At 33.5% G+C, this 21,363-nt stretch overlaps 2 protein-coding genes across 2 annotated transcripts in view; both read right to left on the bottom strand.

The window, feature by feature from the left end:
* Positions 1-15,771, bottom strand: part of LOC128235983 (protein C-ets-1-like) — a 50,876-nt gene extending 35,105 nt beyond the window's left edge. The window contains exons 1-4 of the mRNA XM_052950767.1: positions 15,736-15,771; positions 10,332-10,386; positions 9,972-10,093; positions 1,320-1,455 (exon numbers count right to left, since the gene is read on the bottom strand). Coding sequence (XP_052806727.1) covers positions 1,320-1,455; positions 9,972-10,093; positions 10,332-10,386; positions 15,736-15,771 — 349 coding nt within the window. The remainder of the gene's footprint in view (positions 1-1,319; positions 1,456-9,971; positions 10,094-10,331; positions 10,387-15,735) is intronic.
* A 1,431-nt stretch (positions 15,772-17,202) lies between these two features.
* Positions 17,203-21,363, bottom strand: part of LOC128236237 (beta-galactosidase-1-like protein 2) — a 32,662-nt gene continuing 28,501 nt past the window's right edge. Inside the window, exon 18 of the mRNA XM_052951117.1 lies at positions 17,203-20,426. Within this exon, the coding sequence (XP_052807077.1) occupies positions 20,358-20,426 (69 nt within the window). The 3' untranslated portion in view covers positions 17,203-20,357. The remainder of the gene's footprint in view (positions 20,427-21,363) is intronic.

Genomic DNA, 21,363 nt, shown 5'->3' with positions numbered 1-21,363 from the left:
GTTCAAATGACTTTAAGGCCAGTTCAAATATTTTTTTTGTGTAAAACATCAGGTATTGGACCAGTTCAACCAAAACTTATTGTGAATCATGAAGTGGGGTGGTACAGTCCATCTTGTGGCTGCTTTTATTTCCAGCTGACATAAAAAACACCATGGAAAAATCCCTATGATACATCACTGGTAAAAAAAAACCTTTCAGTAACTTGAATTCAGGAGAATTATTTTCCTAACTCATCAAAATTTCATTTTAATAGACAACAAAAAACAACTATAATGATTCTCAGAATCAGAGGGAAGATACTGTAATATCTGATTATTATCATAATTCACATATTTTTTACTAGTAATTATATGTAAAACACTTATGAAACCATTTTTCTGTTCAAAAAGCGTTGCTGTGTGCATTCTTAAAATTGTCCTATCTCTACCTCGAGAAATGTTCCAATTTCAGCTATTTTAGGGACATAAAATTCAATCACATGAAATAGAAATGCAAATCACTGTTTACGGATCCATTACGTGACAATTTCAGCTGATTTTCATATTGTTTGCAGGTGATATAGCGATGTTATCTACCCCAAGAACCATCCATTATAGCAATTATCAGCAGAAATATGGACACAATTTCATTGAATTGATTATAATTGAGTGACAATGTCTTCTGAATCGATCAATGAACACTTGAATAAAGATATCACTCTGAAAATTGCGATACCTTGTCAAATTTTGACATGAAAAAGGTTCAAGTCCTGTTTATTACCTGATAATTGTTACCTCATTCAAACTGAGATTATATTACTAAAAACATGTATTTTTAGGTGAAAGGATTTATTTTTGCCCGGACAAAGCGTCAGTGAAAGCCTTTTGACCTGTCACCTTCCGATTCTGTACAACCCACCGTGGGATCTTAGTATGGCGAAACACTGAAATTAGCTAATAAATATTATATCACTAAAGGGACTATGAACTGATTACCATAATCTAATATTTGCTGAAAGAAAATGACATCTTACAGTAATATTAGGTACATGAAAACAGCCCAAATAGCACCTTCAAAAGAAAGGGAAAAGTACAGCGTTAATGAAACGGGAAAGGGAATGGTAAAAAGGTACAAATATCTGAATTCTATTATAACCTTCAACTGTCTTGTAGACAATAAAGTAGTACAAGTCTTGAAGTACAATGAATACCATTGAAAATATTTAAGGAGCTGAAGACAAACAAAAACTACAAGGGATGCTTTTGGTAAAACCAAATACTGAATGCAGGCAAAATCTAATTTTTCACACAATTTGGCTCTACATTTACATGAAACCCACCAGAGCAGTCATCAGAAAGGTCATCGAAGGATGGCACACGCTGAAGGTTGTTGAGGGTGGGGACGCGGTGGTCCTCGTTGCTTTCCTGGCGACGGTAAAACAGTGGGATCTCCCTAGTTACAGGGTCGTAGGTCACCTGGATTGAGAAAGAAACCGTTGTGGATTTTTCTAATTGCATATATTTCGCATACAGTTTGCTGTTTTGCTGAACTAAACATCTTTATGTACCCTACAGTTATGTTACATTTATTGCTGTATCAAAGGTTTTTATTTTCCTATGATTACAAATTACATGCATTGCTGTTTTAAATGTCTTTATTCTTCTATGATTACGTTAGATGTATTGTTGTTTTGAACATCTTTATTTTCTATGATTATATTACATATATAATGCTGTATTGAATGCTTTTATGTAACATATATTGCTGTATTGAATTTCTTTATTCTTCTATGATTACATCACATATATTGCTGTATTGAATATCTTTATTCTTCTTTGATTACATTACATATATTGCTGTATTGAATGTCTTTATTCTTCTATGATTACATTACATATATTGCTGTATTGAATTTCTTTATTCTTCTATGATTACATTACATATATTGCTGTATTGAATATCTTTATTCTTCTTTGATTACATTACATATATTGCTGAATTGAATGTCTTTATTCTTCTATGATTACATTACATATATTGCTGTATTGAATGTCTTTATTCTTCTATGATTACATTACATATATTGCTGTATTGAATATCTTTATTCTTCTTTGATTACATTACATATATTGCTGAATTGAATGTCTTTATTCTTCTATGATTACATTACATATATTGCTGTATTGAATATCTTTATTCTTCTTTGATTACATTACATATATTGCTGTATTGAATATCTTTATTCTTCTTTGATTACATTACATATATTGCTGAATTGAATGTCTTTATTCTTCTATGATTACATTACATATATTGCTGTATTGAATGTCTTTATTCTTCTATGATTACATTACATATATTGCTGTATTGAATATCTTTAAAAAAATGTGTATTCTTCAGACACAGAGTAAAACAGAAAACTGAGTAATGTGCCAATGAAAATGTCAAATTACCTGACTGATTTGAAATCGCTCTTCTCAACAAAGATACATGTATTGATGTACAATATTATTGCCATATGTTCATAAATAGTCAAGGTGTTTATTATACATGTATTATTTTTAGAATGGTGCTTGATATTAACAAAATATATCAGGGAGAGTTCAAGCAGAATTCCAATTATGAGAAATCATGACCAAAGGAACAATAATATACATGAAGAAAGTTACTCTAGTAATGAAAACTTGATTCTCCAGTTTAAATCATAACAACAGCTTTATTTCCTTGAAACATATACATGTCACCTTTAAGCATTGTACTCATGATAAAAAAGAATTCCACATCCTCTGATGAGCCTTCCATGTGTTTTAGTGTCTATGCTCATGCCTGTGCCAATGGGATACCTGCTAGGATTCACAGTTAATTATTTAGAAAAATGCTGACAAACATAACCCCCAAATTTCTATTTAGTCATTAATTGGCTTTATAAAGTGGGTTATTTGGAAGATCTTGCATGCGCGCAGGTTAATTATAAGGCTCTGCACTCTACACTAAGAAAGTAAGGGCTTGTTTTTGGTCTGTGAATCAATTAAGTCGTTGCTGAGCTGCGTCCTGCCCACAGACTTAATTGTTGACACTATCTGTTCCAAAGATGTATATGAGGCAGACTAAAAATTCATCCAAAAAGGCCTATTATCAGCAGTTAGAATGTAACATACTTCTAAACCTAGATTTTTCACAGCATACTTAAGTAATTGTACTATTATTGACTAATACAACTGTACAGTACGACATTATCACATTGTCTCTGCAAAGAATGTCAGAACTTTTTTTCTGGAACTCGGGTAATTACCCTAATGTGTCTCCATTGATTATCAATTAGTGGAAGATTGAGTATGTCACATTTTTATAGATTATTCCTATCTTAAGTTTCACAGATTCTTACAGTCACAAACATGAATGTGGGTCAACATGATTATGGATGTATTTAATAATTTGAAAAATAATGATATATAAAGCATGAAAATACATATGTTGTTTTCAGATGAATATTAGGTCAGTTAAAATTGGGAAAAAAATAAGTAAATTTTAAGTAAAATGAGTAGTAGCTTATCTGCTTCTTTATTGTTTGACTTAGGCCACACCAAATTAATAACTTGTTCATCGGATTTCCCGCACCTATTTCTTCAGAAAAGCAAAAAAAATATTTTTATTTTTTTATCACTTGCGCCCGCACCATCTAAAAAAAAAGTTGTTTTTTTACGAGTGCCAATTTATTTAGTAGAATGTAGCCTTTTCCCTTATCACCGCGTTTTTCGATCGTAACAATTATCAATGCACCGGCTCAATCATGCAGCCGCATCAATTAGAGTATATGAACGATATAGACCGAGATACAAGCGTCTAGATGACCGAGACTAAAACACTTCCTGATTCTTGAAAATTACATCAACATTTCTACAAATGACAATTCTAACACCATTTAAAGTTTGATTAAATTTTGGACAAATGTGTTTGTTTTAATTTGGCTCCCGCTTAAAGTACACGTATATATACTGGGCAAGGGTTGCTGAATTTTATCGTGAATGACAGTGAATTTGGTTCGGACATGTTTGACGGGAGTTCAGATGACCGTTACAGTGAAAAGACAGTCATCTTTACCTACTACACCTGTCCAGGTAAAACTTCAGGTGTGTATTTTAACTTCTTTGATGTTTTGCTGTTAATATAGCAAATATGATGTATTTTTTGTATTATTTGTTTCCTTCAAAAATATACATTTTATGATTTATGCATATTTGTTTTTATTTTGCTACAGATCAGAGTATAGTGTCTATTTAATTCATATGCAATGCATGTACATTAATAGAAAAATGAAGTTTGGCCAAGAAACGAGCACCACCTTTCTTGTGTTATTGTCAAACTGTTTCAGTAATGCATACTACATTATACTACAATGAACATTTATGTATAATATTGCTTATTAAAATTTCAGATTCCTCTGACGCAGCGTATCATGAAATTCCTGTCCCCATGAGGCAACGAGGGCGTGCTTGGGGTGGAGTCCTTGGTCGCCGATAAGTCAATGTTCGTGGACAGTAGGATGATGCTAAAAATTAACCTGACTGACATTCATGTGTGCTTCATGCAATCCCATGAGTTTTACCATTCAAACAAAAACATCAAACAAGCCAGATTGTGTATATTTTGTAAATATTAATCAAAAAGGATAAAAAAAAGGTGTCAGACTGTGTGATTGGAAAAGGTTTTAATCACACTTTGTGTTGCGAATAAATGTTTGTAGAATTTTTAGATGTTCATGTGTATATTTATACTATATATGGAAATTATTCAAGTGTTAAATATTTATGCCGATTGGTTTTTGTCTATGAAAAAATATTGCATATTCTTGTATTTTCTTGAAATATTGTTTTGCTATATATATGAAAATTGACACAATCAGTATTTGCAGTACAACATAAGTAAAAGTGTCTTTTGTATACATGTTAATGTTTTCTATTACTTGTATTAAATTTGAACAAGATATCTAAAAAAATAAAGGAAAATCTGCAAGTTTAAAAAAGATGGGCGTTAAATTCTGAGAAAGCCTAAAATCAATCTGGAGCTGGCTGGAATTTTCTGTGACATATTTTCAGCTGAAAAGGTTTACAATACGGTGTAGGTGTTTTGTAAATTCTTTTCTTCGAACTTAGATGGCTACCAATGCCAATCATGTAGTCAAAGCAAGAGTGATAGCTATAGTTTATATTTGATTGCAAATGACTATACAGTAAAACTGCGGTCGTTCGAACAAGCAGTCGTTCAAGAACCGTCTTTCCCTCGAGGTCGGAGCTTGGTCCCTAACTTTTTTCCTTCTATTTTCATATAAAATATACCTACGCTGCATCGAAACCTAATTATGTCAAAGTCGAGCAATACTCTCGGTCCCAAGTACACAAATCATGAACAAAACCTTATGGCTCCCTCGAGGTCATAATTCTACACTTTTTCCCGACCGCGTGTTCCATAATAACAATCAATTGCTAGGTATTAAAGTTTTCGCAAGTTATAAAAATTGCAATGACAGTTGAAAGGCAATTGATAAGGTGTGAAAAACCGTTTAACACTGTTAACGCATGACCGATATTAGTTTTAAAAGATAACTATGAGAAGTTAGTTGTGAGAAATGTAAATGAGTTATAAAAATATGAATAATGTATATTTAATATAAAATGTAAAAGAAATATCAATAAATCATTTTTTTTTACAAAATGGCCATATTCAAAAAGGAATTCTTTTCAGAGATTCCGATGTTGGATCGTTACCAAATCGATCCAACATCGGAATCTCTGAAAAGAATTCCTTTTTGTCACTTTGCTTTGCAATATGGCCATTTTGTAAAAAAAATTGATTCATTGATATTTCTTTTACATTTTATATTAAATATACATATAGTAAACGACAGCCTTTGAACATATGAGCGATTTCCACAATGCAACACATAATCGATGTCCTAGTAAACAGACTACTTCATACGTGAGATACACTGAAATATATTTCATAAAATACTGGAGAATTGAAAATTGGGTCGTTCGAAACATCGGTTCCCTCGAGGTTTATGCTTGGTCCCCGGCGACCTCGAGCGATCACAGTTTTACTGTATTCATTTTGTGAGTTATTTTTCAAGTCACCTTGTCTAGTCATTTCCATGGCATGAGATATGACAATGTATTTTAATAGAGAATTATTTTTAACCAAGTTTTCCTAAGGAAAAGTGAAAAACCTAGTTAATAGATCTAGATATGCTATTGGACAGGCAGGTGGCTGCGACCACTGGCGCTTGTGTCCAGGCTTTAACTTAGCCATGCATAGGGTATTTTGAAAAAAAAATAAATTCAAAAAGGTTTAAAAAAACTGTGGTTTGGGTTCTCTCATTTATGAAATAGTTTAAAGAAATACATTTGCTTGATCTCAAATAGCATTTGTTTGATCTCAAAACTAATATTTGTATAGAATTATCTTTTAGTGTTATCATTCTTTCACTGGATGTCATCCTTGTACTGTTTACAATATCATTGTTTAGTTAATAAGTGAATAAAATGTGAGCAAAAGTGAGTTAAATGACTATATATATTTGTTCTCTCTTCGCTCGCTCCTCTTTTTTGCTAAATGCAAAACAAATATTTTTATTATTATTTTGCTCGCTCGCCCCATTATTTTTTGGAAAAAATCCGATGAACAAGTTATCAATTTGGTGTGGCCTTATCGAAAACCCTACAGTTTATAAACAAAATTAAAAAAACGCTAAAGTGTAGTTTTCAATTATTTTCTTCGTACATTTAACTTCAGGTTGCCAACTTGTCTGAATTTAGAAACATGAAACATTACTCCTAACTTTGCATGTCACATAGCACTGCAGTAAATATTTCTAATCAGTTGTAAAACGTCTGCAAGGCTACTTGATGCAAAGAAGCTGTTGTGTTGCTTCATGGCAAACCTGTGCCTGCCAAAGAGCACGTTTTTTCTTTTGGCATACACCACAATGTTTGTGTCTACTAAACTAAGTGGCACACTCAAGATTTTAAGTTTAATGAGTCCCACTTAAAATTATGACCAACTCTGGCACTGGAACATTTCTACTTTGTTTAAAATATGGATGTCGATGTTTTAGAAACAGGTTCAGCAAAGAAGTCTTTAAAATGACAGAGTAAATAGCGTAAATGAAGATGTCCACACACTTCCCTTTTACAAAATTGACAAAGATGATGTTCCTGTTGTTCACACTTCAATTTGAAAACCGGCAAGTTGGCTGAGTTTGAGTAAAATTGGTACAATTATCTGTAATTTATTATCCTGAGTTTTATTGCTATAGAACAGATTAACAACAATGTCAATTTATTTCATTAACCCAATGATCTAAATGAGGGAAACAGTTCTTTATATGAAGAAAATTAATTACCATCAGCCTCCATAAAACACCAGTGACATGAGTTACATGACATTGCCTTTGATGGTGTATGTTAGTGGGCTTTTCAATGTTTAAGTACACTAAAACAAGAAAGTTACATTATGATTTTCGTGAAAACATTTATAAGGGTCTTGAACAAGCTAAGCATTTCTCTGTCTTCAAAGATTTTTATTGTAGCATTTAATGTTAACAGAAAGCAACAAGTTAATATGATGTAAGAGAAGTTAAGTTTTTGTTTGAAACTTCTAACAGATACATGTATGGTCAACAGCAATAAGTTGAAATGAACCTAACATTTCCAAATATAACCCAAGAAATTTAAAAACTGCCCTGCATTTTTTTAAAAGAAAATTACAAGAAAGGTAAACAAGATTGTTTGGAGACCTTCATCTTAAACATTCTTGCAGATATTTGAGATTTACAATATTTGGATAACTTGATGTAAAAATATTCTTTATACTGATGATGTGTTTCTGTTCTTGATTTGAACCTATTATAATTGCGAAGCTCCCTATTACTTTCATTGAATTCCAGCAATAAAAGTAAACTCTGGAAAAAAACAACTGATGGGGCGGTCAGAGAGGTCAGATGGGACAATGACTAAAATAAACTGGTGGATGCAGCGTGTATTGTTACCTCAACAAACTCTTTGAGCAGCATATAATAAAATAATATAACATTTCCACAAAAGGGATAAATTCACATAATGGAAATGAAACCTTATCGGTAGCCCGAGGATACCAATTTTTCAGGACGACTACTTATTTCTTCCAGTTGGGTCGTCCAACAGGCCCTCGACTATTTATAAGTGTTTAATAAAAAAATATTTTGTTTACACTTATACGGAAGTAAAGCTAGTTATGAACCTAAACGGTATTGTTAAGGAACGACACACGTGAGTTTATGTAGAGTATGGTACAAGTTTTAATCTCAGAATAGACGCTTGCAATATTAAAGCTTACCGATCAATTTATTGACATTCCTCACTGTCACCTCTATCCCCACCTTAGATGTAATAAAGGACCTATTAAATTAGAATGTTGAGTTTGAGTGTGTTTTTTCCTCATTCTCAAAAATACCTGATAAGGCTACAAGATTTTTTCAGATTGGTAGTGCTGCTGGCTACCTGATGAAATGGGTAATGATCCAACCCTGGGAATTAAGCAGCAATGACCATAGACCTGTGATTAAATTTCAAATTGGTTTGGCTAATCTTTTTGTAAACTCTTGAGTGCTGAGAATCCCAGATTTATGCACATATTTCATGAAAAACAATCCATTATTGCCTGTAATTAAGACTACCGGGTACTAGTAACAGGCAAATACATGTCATATAATTATCCCATAACAAAATCGCTCAAAATGAACAGCCAGACTGCGCTGAACCTAAAATATAAGGGGCCATCCTATCAATGCCTATATCCTATGATGGGGTTTTCTTATGGATTGATCACATTATGAACATAGAAGTAGCTAGCCCTTCACGGTAATTTGCTCACTTGCCCGAGTTCATACTACATAAACACAAGAAAAAATGTGATCAAAACTTTTTATTGCATTTTAAATAACTGTTCATTATGATTAAAAATCATAAATATTTTGGTAGTTGAACATTTGTCTTTAAAGAAAGTTAACTGATAACATATGTTTGCATGAAATAATAGCTGATATTTGTAACATTGTATATCATTGGTTAAATGATGTCGTGCTAAGTCAATCAGAGCACAATATCGAAAAATTATAAGATCCTAACTCCATGTATGATATACAATATGAGCATCAAAATTTCTCTATACTTGGTGCATGTAAATATAAATGAGACGAAGACTAAGCCCTTCTTGTTTCATTGGCAAGTCTAATTGATTTTGTAAGTATTTTTTTTAAATTTAATTTGTGACAGTTACCTACTGTACATTATTGACATTCATGATATTAAAATATTTTGTCTTACAATCATTGACAAGATGGCCCTTAAGTCATTTGGCTGCCACTGGCATGATTGGCAGTCAACAAGTGTGAATGCCAATGCAACAGGTTTACTTTAACTATGACTTCAATCTACCCAAATGTTCAGTGAACTGTTCTATGCATACAATGTACATGTAGTTCAGGCAGTTATAACCATGGCATCAGCTTGTGATTATGCTTTCTTTTTTCAATGATAATCAGACTAAATCCTGCATTTTCAGCCAATGAAGTTGCAGACAGGCAATCATTTATTACTAGGCCTCATTATTTACAATTTCATCTTTTGCTGGTGTTTGGTCTGCATACTGCCACTCATCCGATACACAAAATTTATACTGCTTCAGATTTTGCATTGACTATGTGTCAGCCAATGAGGTTGTATTCTAAGTCAGTTATATAAACTGAGGTAAAAAATCTTAATGATTAAGAAGAAGTTATAATATTCTTTATCATTAAGCTTTCATAAAAAGCTAAGAGTTTATATTAGTAAGATGACATGATTACTTCATTACTTCATGTTGATTCCTTCATGTCATCTTACTAACATGAACTCTTAGCTTTTTATGAAAGCTGTCAGAACTTTTTTTATGAATGGTTACGCGTAAGAATACATACCGTTTTAATAATTTGCAGCGGAGGGACAAACGTCTTTTTCGATGTCATTTTGTTCTTTTCACCGGAGAAAAAATCTTCTTGATCAAGGCAGTAGTCGAGATGCATCAAGTCGCAATCCATTTCTAAATAAATATGAAATGCATTCAAAAAACTACGAAACGATTTACCGCTTATAAAAATATTACCAACACTTGCTAAAATATAGTTCTTCAAATATAAACGTGATATTTAATCTATTTTACCTTATTTCAACAAAAACATGGTAAAAGACAGTACTTGATATGATTTATGTAAACAAAAACTATTTAACAGTATTGTCGTTGTTATTTTACAAAACACATGATGACCTATAAAACTCACCACAGCGTTGATTCAAGTTATGAATGAAAAACGATCTTTCCTCCACATCTAGTATCTGACAGCAGCTGTATTACTTCTCAGTCCAGTCAACAGTAATAAACAGACTGAATATACCAAGTTTTAAGCACTATGACATGTATCTTGCACAAAGTTTTGTCCAAACTTCGGTAAACGACTTCGGACAAAAGTTCTGCTGTGCAACATGACACCGTTTGCGCATGTCAACTGCATCTGTTCTCTGATTGGCTACTATGTTTTCATTCATAAAGAAAGTAGTACTATACTTACTACAATGAGTAAGTGGTATAGTGTGTTCTATGGTTATCTCCCTTGTTACTTGCTGTATCAGCAATGTGAAAATATGAAGTGTCACAGCCTACAACATTGTTTATCATAATGGTATCAATTAGTATAATTGGTTCTTTCATAATAAAAGGGACTCACTCACAGATTGTGTTGGTAACATTTTTTAAATTTGTTGAAACCTGAGAGTCTGATAGTTTATTGGCCCAAGATTGAAAAGGGGTTATTTTACATACATTTATGAAAAACAAATAGCAATTGGCTTGATATAATTGTAATTCCATGCCTAAATTAATTAATTTTTAAGCCAAATAGAGCTTTTTTCTGCCATGTTCATAAAAAAAACAAAAATAGCTGGTAGAGCTGTAATTCGATGATGTTTTTACATTTCATTTTGTTCGTATGCCACTCAAAAAAAGAAAGAATTAATATTGATGTTTTACCGTATAAAACATGATCGATTCCTTTTAAAAACTGTTTACAGTTATCTCACGCCCAGTCAGTATTAAGTGTGTTTTTCATGAGTGAGAGGTGACTTATGTATAAGTAATTATAAAATGATGTGATCAAGTATCGTTGAAAGGTGGCCATAATAAATGATTTTCATACATCATTTACCACTAAGAGTGAAATAATATTACTGAAAAACTTTTACTGAAATATACATAATGAAATCTCATTAGGTTTTTTACCGAAATCCAGTACTTTAACCCTCTTTGAAAGCATAAAATAAAGATATCTATCTATATATCCATTAGTTTTGAGACCTATTAATCCTATTTCCAAAATGAAGATTCCATTTTTAAATTTGCAGAATGTAATTTCTTTAACGTATGAATATCAGTCAGCAACAAATTTTGGCTACTGCTTATTTTCGTCCCTGCCTTCAGCCTTGATTATAAAATCCCTTTGCATTATTAAGAGAAAAAAAACAAACTTTTTTTCACATTTGTTTTGGCTCACAAATATTTGGGGTAAACAAATCATATCATTATTAATGAGTGGGTTGGTCCACTGCAAACAAGTTATTGTTTAACAATGACCTTTTTAAAAAAAACTTCAATTCTTTGTCTCATTTAATCTTTGTATGGAGTGGCTCATAATTATGGAGACAAAAAGTGCACATGCATTCAGGGACTCATGGAATCATGGTTCGTTTTGCAGTTTTCACCTTAAAATGTATGAGTAACCTTGACCTTTGACCAATTGACCTTGGTATTGGACTTAACATATATATGTCAATGTTTTTTGAACAAACAAAACAAAACAGACACAGAACCCTACTGTATTATAACACAAGAGACAATAGAGACAAACAAAACAAAACTAGAGCTTAAGGTTGCTGTGACCTTGATGACCTTGACATCAAAGGTCACAGATCTTGTTTATGAAACACTCTCATACTATGGTGGTCTCTTATGCCAAATAATATTGAAAATCCAACTTTGTATGACAAAGATGTGGACCATACACAAACTATCGGGTCTTGTGCTTGACACTCTCATACTGTGATGGTCACTTGAGCCAATGATTTTTAAAATCCAACCTTGTATGACAAAGATATGGACTGGACACAAACTATCATCAGTAAGGCTTATTCAGCAAAACATACTAAGTTCTGAAGGTTACTGTGACACTGACCATGAAGTGAGGAACACAGGTCCTATTTTGAACACGATTCCTCATGCAATGATGATCACTTCTGCCATATGATTTTATAATTAAACCATGCATGAGAAACATATGGACCAAACAAAAATGGGATGGACCAACATATCCGTAAAAATTATGGATGCATTTCAACCTGAATTAAGTAGCATTTTAAAATGTTAGACTGATCAAATTAGTAATAATGGGAAACTCCAAACATCACTGCAATCTCGAATTGCTTCTTAATACTTAAAATTTCCAGCAAAAAGAAAATGGTGGACCATTATACATGTTCTGGCCACTAGGTGTCTTTTTTATTTTTTTACATAATTATACGTACAGTGATAAGCTTTCTTAAGTCTTAATACTTGGAGCCAGGTTGACACAAGGTTTTACAAACTAATTATAAACTAATTACCCTATAGCATGCATTCCCACATCAAGCAATGAACCATTCTTAATGGACAAGCACTTCTAACTATGACATGTTTACTTGAAATGACTCTGCAAAGCCAAAAAGTGGATCATTGACCTTCAGACGAAATACATAACAATGCCCGCAATTGTTAGCTTTCCCCACACCCCTACAAATCATGTTACGAAAGTCAGAAAGTCATATTACATAAATTATCTATGTGCCATTCATAAAAGTCCTAAATGTGGACGACATTGAAAAACGCCGGAGAAAGAAGTCATTCATTCATATTTTTTATTACATAATGAAGGCATTAAGCTTGACATTTTCTGGCAATTCATGTCACAAGGTATATTCATTCCTCTACTTTTTGCATAATATGAACAGAACATAATTAAAACCACGGCATAATTACACAAAAATAGCATTCATTTTGGTTGCATCGTTAAACACTTGATTTAGTCCATATTGTTGCTGACATTGCCGACAGGAAAAAAAAACATTGCATGAAAATGTTTTCTGACAATGTTACACGCCAGTTGGGCTACCTAACTGTGTTAAACTAGTATCTATGTTTCCATTAAGTATGTGTAAGTACATCCTCGGATACCCCTCATACACTACTGCACTGAGCTTCATTGTGTACCATGGGCGATTTGGCTATGAAATCTTGTAATCATAAATAATAAATGAGGCAGTTTCATTTGCACCACAAGGAAATTTCTTTGGAAATCTGACTCATATGCACAGACAAACATACTTGTTTTTCCATAGAAAAAGTAATCTGGCAAAAGCTCGAATTGAACTTGGTCGGCCTGATCACAACAAATTTTAAATCAGCAACTTAGACCACTCACCTGCGGAGACAACTGACAGAATAGGGTTATTGAAGAGTGTTTAATTGTAACATGTGGTTTTATTGAAAGAAGAGTTCTCTCCCCTTCCTTTTGCACATTCATTAAAACGTGATTTTGTCAGTCAATATTGTATGTAGAATTGTAATGGAAGAAAGTACCATTGTTGCTGATGGTGGTTTTAGTATGAATAGTACAGATGTTCTAAATATAAGTTGAATTGATTTTAATAAACTGTGAACTTTGTAACAGTGGTATAATGATACACAGTCATACAGTGGCCATCTTATGAATAAGTGATTGACAAAACATCGTAATAGTTAATGTCACAAACTAAACTGAAATGCTTACTTGCAAATCAAACAAACTGCACCTAAACTAACGAAAAAGACAGATAGATAGATTTTATTAAAACTCCGAAATATTGAATACAAAAATTGACTGTATAATACATGCATTGATATGATGGCTTTATATATACGGTAATAATTATCATACAATGAAAACTACAGGGACAAGCCCAGTAGGTGAAAAATGGCATTTTATTACAAAACAAAATCAGCATTATATGAAGTTTCAATTCCTTTTCTCAGAACAAGGATTTATTAAAAAAAGTGAACAAATATATAATTGTCTTTTACGGATGTACATATTTACAAATTTGAACAAATAAAAAGCTGAATCAATCACATGACATATATGTATAATGTTCTATATAAACAATGATGTAAATAGCACTAAGATAAACAGCAACTTAACGCTGAACATTTATTATTTTACCACTTAATAACAGATATTCTTTTTTCCACAAATCTTACTGTGTTTGTTGTTCATTCTTAATGCATAACATATTTAAACATATTAATTTACTCTTCCCTAGCCTTTTGTACGGATAAAACTTGACAAGTTCATTTTGTACGAACCACAAGGGGTTATTATGTCATTGATAATATATGAGTATGGCCCTCTGATTGGATAAGCACAACACCATTTAACCAATCATATACTAGTATGAGTTTGCAATTATTTACAACTTGTATCAGTCAAAAATGCTTTAAATATAAAAAAATTTTTTTTTGAGTTTTCATCATGCTAAATTATTGTTGAAAATGTAAATACATGGATTGGATTAGCACACCACCATTTAACCAATGATAAAACTAGTATGGCTTTGAAATGATTTGCTTCTTTATGGCAGACATATATCATCCAAAAAAGTATAAAAATATGTCAAAACAGGTTTTAATAAGTTTTCATCATGATTCATTATTGTTGAAAATGTAATTATATGGCTTGATTGCATTATTTCATGTAATGTTATATAAACATAGGAGGGAATGTTTAAACATTTTCTATGGAGTGTTAGCTCATTTTATGAATTTACCAACTTTCTGTTCATACTGCCTGAACCTGAACACACAAAAAATGTGATAAATTGTTGAATATCTCAAAATTTCTGAGACCTTATTTTCCACAATTTGATTCATATTCAAACTAAAACATTTAAATACATACTGTAATTCATACATATTTCTTTTTTAAACAGCACTGCAATATAATCCTAGCTGTGAAACGTGCACCACGTAACTATAACTATGCAACATAGTATCTGATATCAAATACATTTTCAAAACCAAAATCAATGTCAGCACTATACTGTCTGAGCAGAAATGATATGTTCGATTGATACAAAATGAAGTTGTTTTTATACATACATATTTAATATTCTCGCTATAATGGGAAAGTAACTAAATTAAACTAAACATTTAGATATTCTTTGAAAATGTAGGCAACAAGACTATTTCTGTACATGTGTGATGTATATCCTCACTCATTTAGTTCATAGGGCAAGTTAGTATGCAAATTAAATCTGTATTAAAAGGTATCAAATTCCGATTATTTTAAATATAATGCAGGTAAGTGTCTAATTAATTCATATTTTGAACTACAAATTAAAACATCTTGTTCATCAAAGCGAAAGGGATCAGTAGGATCATAGAAAAGAACACACACATTTATTATAAACCTGTTTACAATCTGTGAGCTTCGTTTCAACTCAAGGAAAAAACCCAGCCATAAATGAAAAATAAAATCAAATCTATTGGATGAAATGGATTTAATCCTAAATAAAGTGACCAAGTAAATTATCATCTTGGGATGTTCACAACACTCGAATACCTACCAGACCTCCAGGGCTTTTATAGGTAAACAGATCCATTTTGTACACAAGACCCTATAACCCAATCCTCCAGGCTTTTATAAGTAAACAGATCCATTTTTGTACACAAGGCCCTATAACCCAACCCCCCAGGCTTTTATAGGTAAACAGATCCATTTTTGTACATAAGACACTACAACCCAACCCCCCAGGCTATTATAGGTAAACAGACCCATTTTTGTACACAAGACCCTATAACCCAACCCCCCAGGCTTTTATAGGTAAACAGATCCATTTTTGTACATAAGACCCTACAACCCAACCCCCCAGGCTTTTATACGTAAACAGATCCATTTTTGTACACAATACCCTACAACCCAACCCCCAGGCTTTTATAGGTAAACAGATCCCTTTTTGTACACAAGACCCTATAACCCAACCCCCCAGGCCTTTATACGTAAACAGATCCATTTTTGTACATAAGACCCTACAACCCAACCCCCAGGCTTTTATACATAAACAGATCCATTTTTGTACATAAGACCCTACAACCCAACCCCCAGGCTTTAATAGGTAAACAGATCCATTTTTGTACACAAGACCCTACAACCCAACCCCCCAGGCTTTAATAGGTAAACAGATCCATTGTTGTACACAAGACCCTACAACCCAACCCCCAGGCTTTTATAGGTAAACAGATCCATTTTTGTACACAAGACCCTATAACCCAAACCCCAAGGCTTTTATCCCCCCAGGCTTTTATAGGTAAACAAACCCATTTTTGTACACAAGACCCTACAACCCAACCCCCCAGGCTATTGTAGGTAAACAGACCCATTTTTGTACACAAGACCCTATAACCCAACCCCCAAGGCTTTTATAGTTAAACAGATCCATTTTTGTACATAAGACCCTACAACCCAACCCCCAGGCTTTTATACGTAAACAGATCCATTTTTGTACATAAGACCCTACAACCCAACCCCCAGGCTTTAATAGGTAAACAGATCCATTTTTGTACACAAGACCCTACAACCCAACCCCCAGGCTTTTATACGTAAACAGATCCATTTTTTGTTCACAAGACCCTATAACCCACCGACCCAGGCTTTTATACGTAAACAGATCCATTGTTGTACACAAGACCCTATAACCCAACCCCCCAGGCTTTTATAGTTAAACAGATCCATTTTTGTACACAAGAACCTATAACCCAAACCCCCAGGCTTTTATAGTTAAACAGATCCATTTTTGTACACAAGACCCTACAACCCAACCCCCCCAGGCTTTTATACGTAAACAGATCCATTTTTGTACACAATACCCTATAACCCACCCACCCAGGCTTTTATAAGTAAACAGATCCATTGTTGTACACAAGACCCTATAACCCAACCCCCCAGGCAATTATAGTTAAACAGTTCCATTTTTGTACACAAGAACCTATAACCCCCCCCCCCCCCCAGACTTTTATAGTTAAACAGACCCATTTTTGTACACAAGACCCTATAACCCAACCCCCAGGCTTTTATAGGTAAACAGATCCATTTTTGTACACAAGACCCTATAACCCAAACCCCCAGGCTTTTATCCCCCCAGGCTTTTATAGGTAAACAGACCCATTTTTGTACACAAGACCCTACAACCCAACCCCCCAGGCTATTATAGGTAAACAGACCCATTTTTGTACACAAGACCCTATAACCCAACCCCCAAGGCTTTTATAGTTAAACAGATCCATTTTTGTACACAAGACCCTACAACCCAACCCCCCAGGCTTTTATAGGTAAACAGACCCATTTTTGTACACAAGACCCTACAACCCAACCCCCCAGGCTTTTATAGGTAAACAGATCCATTTTTGTACACAAGACCCTATAACCCAAACCCCCAGGCTTTTATCCCCCCAGGCTTTTATAGGTAAACAGACCCATTTTTGTACACAAGACCCTACAACCCAACCCCCCAGGCTTTTATACGTAAACAGATCCATTTTTGTACATAAGACCCTACAACCCAACCCCCAGGCTTTTATAGGTAAACAGATCCATTTTTGTACACAAGACCCTATAACCCAAACCCCCAGGCTTTTATCCCCCCAGGCTTTTATAGGTAAACAGACCCATTTTTGTACACAAGACCCTACAACCCAACCCCCCAGGCTATTATAGGTAAACAGACCCATTTTTGTACACAAGACCCTATAACCCAACCCCCAGGCTTTTATAGGTAAACAGATCCATTTTTGTACACAAGACCGTACCACCCAACCCCCCAGGCTTTTATAGGTAAACAGATCCAATTTTTGTACACAAGACCCTATAACCCAAACCCCCAGGCTTTTATAGGTAAACAGATCCATTTTTGTACACAAGAACATACAACCAAACCCCCCCAGGCTTTTATACGTAAACAGATCCATTTTTGTACACAAGACCCTACAACCCAACCCCCCAGGCTTTTATACGTAAACAGATCCATTTTTGTTCACAAGACCCTACAACCCAACCCCCCAGGCTTTTATACGTAAACAGATCCATTTTTGTACACAAGACCCTATAACCCAACCCCCCAGGCTTTTATAGGTAAACAGATCCATTTTTGTACACAAGACCCTACAACCCAACCCCCCAGGCTTTTATACGTAAACAGATCCATTTTTGTTCACAAGACCCTACAACCCAACCCCCCAGGTTTTTATACGTAAACAGATCCATTTTTGTACACAAGAGCCTATAACCCAACCCCCCAGGCTTTTATACGTAAACAGATCCATTTTTGTACACAAGACCCTACAACCCAACCCCCCAGGCTTTTATACGTAAACAGATCCATTTTTGTACACAAGAGCCTATAACCCAACCCCCCAGGCTTTTACATGTGAACAGTTCCATTCATTATCATTTGTTTTCAAGCACAAATCAGGGGTCCTGACAGCTGATAATTGTCAATCCTGAAGAATAGCCACAGTTCTGTTCGAGTCAAGGGATTCATGCCCAAAGCAGGATAAGACCCCTTTTGAAATTCTTTCCAAGTCATTTATATTCATTTCAAGGTACTTCCTACTTATTTTGGATCCAAGAGTCCCTGCAAAGACTAATCTACATCACTATGCTAGTATGAAGCTCTCATTCCTGATTCCAGGATTTACCCTGAACTTTAGAATCCCTGACAATTATCAATTCCTGTGATGTACGTTTTGAACTAAGATTTCTTTCCTCCTTGAATGTGACATGGAAGGATTTTCCCCGCTATTATGCAAGTGAGCATTGGAATTACATTATTGGACTTAGCTTGTTTCACAACTAGCCATCCACCCTTCAATTAAAATTTGAAAACTAATGATTATTTAAAATAATGTGTATCATAAGAAAAATATATGCAGATATGTACATATAACTAAACTATACGTAATGTGCAAATGACAAAAGAAGTGCAGATGAAAATGAGGGAATGTGAAGTTTTTTATATCACAAATATAAGGCACAGTAAATGAGCGAATGCTCCATGTCTGTAAGAATACTTTGTAAATGTAAGTTTCATAGTCACAGGTATACAAAGCAATATGCATGTACATCTAGGCACGTGCACAACATCACGCTTGAATTTGTAGATAAAAATGCAAATAAAACTATTTTATTCCCACAATAACACAATGTTTTATAACCATGCCTTAGGAATATTTATGGGTAACATAGAAAATCACTTAATCTATGCATGTACTATTGTCCACAGGGGCTTCTTTTAATTATTTTTACCCTATATATATTATGTTATATATATGGTATTTTGTTTGTCAAGAATAATTAAGCTCTGTTTTTATCAGCAGCTAATTGCATAAATCTAGTTAAACTGTTGGTTTGGTAAAAGTTAAACAAACTGTCTATTGATTGGTCAATATCATCAAGCTAATTTTACCTTCCAATCATTTCATTTCAATGTGCAAACTAGACTACAACGTGTGGACAATTGGCTACAGGTCAATAAGCCATGGACAACATCTATAATTCAGATCAATCCATGGACAACATCTATAATTCAGATCAATCCATGGACAACATCTGTAATTCAGATCAATCCATGGACAACATCTATAATTCAGATCAATCCATGGACAACATCTAATACTCAGATCAATCCATGGACAACATCTATAATTCAGATCAATCCATGGACAACATCTATAATTCAGATCAATCACATCACAACCAAGAAAAAAATAACAGAATTTAAAAAAAAAAAATGAACAGGGCCAATTGTTTAAAACTGGATTACTTTTTCGCAGATTATCTTTTGGTAAGTTTGCACATGCAAGCAATGTGATTGGTCAACAGCCATTATTAGATAAATATTGACCAATCAAAAACTATTTTGACTAATTCTAACCAAAGAAATTATCAGTTTATACAGTTTGCTGCAGATCTGAACAGGAAGACATTCTTTTCTAATTTGCAACTAATAAATCTGTAATAAATACACAGATAACATAATTATGAAGAATTCTTAATTGCAAAATAATAAACAACATCCAATATTTCATACTTCTTCATATTAAAAATCATGTGACAGATGTGCATATTTGTGTGCCCTAAGTTGACTCTTAAGTGGAAGTTCCCAAGATTTCATTCAGTACGACTCTCCTCTTTTCATCCAAGATTGGGGACGTTGTCGAATGTCACCGAATGTGAGGCTTTATTCAGCTCAAATATCACAATCTGAAACAGAGATCAGTGTAATACAATAGCGAGTCATTACGCTGAGATATCATGCTCATTTCTGATGTTAGGTTACTTAGGTAACCATCATTATCATAAAAAGCAAAACATCTTGGCATCTACGCGAACCATGATATACCTATAAATCATCTCTGCTTTTCAGTTAAATGCAGAATAGACATACTGAATACTGAAGGCTTATGTGCACGGAAAAAATAAATTATTTTATTTAAGATATATTTACCAGATTAGGAGCACTAATGACACCAACTGAATGACTGCTTTTCTATTTAGTTAAATATTTCAGAAAAAGAAGTGTGGCCATAAACAGTACCATTATATAGTTTTGGCTGTTTGAGTTTCTGATAGACAGTTCAAATAATGCCTATTGGATATTAAATTGATTATAAATTGAAATATTATATAATAATATTACAGTTTATGATTGATTAACATTGATGAACCTTGTTACCATTTTATCAGCAATGTCTGATATATTCACTATACCACACTATTGTGTAGAAAATGTAATGTTCATTTGCCCTTATTGGTTGGAGTTTTGTTGGTGTTGTAAATATTTAATGATTGAACTGTTATCCACTACTAAGATTACTATTTTTAATAATTTATAGCTGCATTCAAGTGGTCCTATCAACTGAACAGGCTATTATTATATTATTTTAGTACGGCATTTTTTATTCTTAAAATACAATCCAAGATCATCCAAACACATTGTTACTTAAAAACCAGAGCGCTGTGGAGTGAACTCCAATATTGTTTGTTTGCTTTACCATTCAAACAAGGGGCACAACTTGAAAATGATCAAAGTCAGAGTTTCTGTACATGTGTGTAATTTGTCTGGCAACATGCGGACCAAGTTTCAGTTGAATATCTTGAATGGTCTTTTGAAATATGGTCAAGATTAATGTATTTTATC

Source organism: Mya arenaria, chromosome 5 (genome assembly GCF_026914265.1).
Source record: "Mya arenaria isolate MELC-2E11 chromosome 5, ASM2691426v1".
In the NCBI taxonomy this organism is placed as follows: domain Eukaryota; kingdom Metazoa; phylum Mollusca; class Bivalvia; order Myida; family Myidae; genus Mya; species Mya arenaria.
The sequence above is the reverse complement of the archived record's forward strand: the minus strand, read 5'-3'. Positions and strand labels throughout refer to the sequence as shown.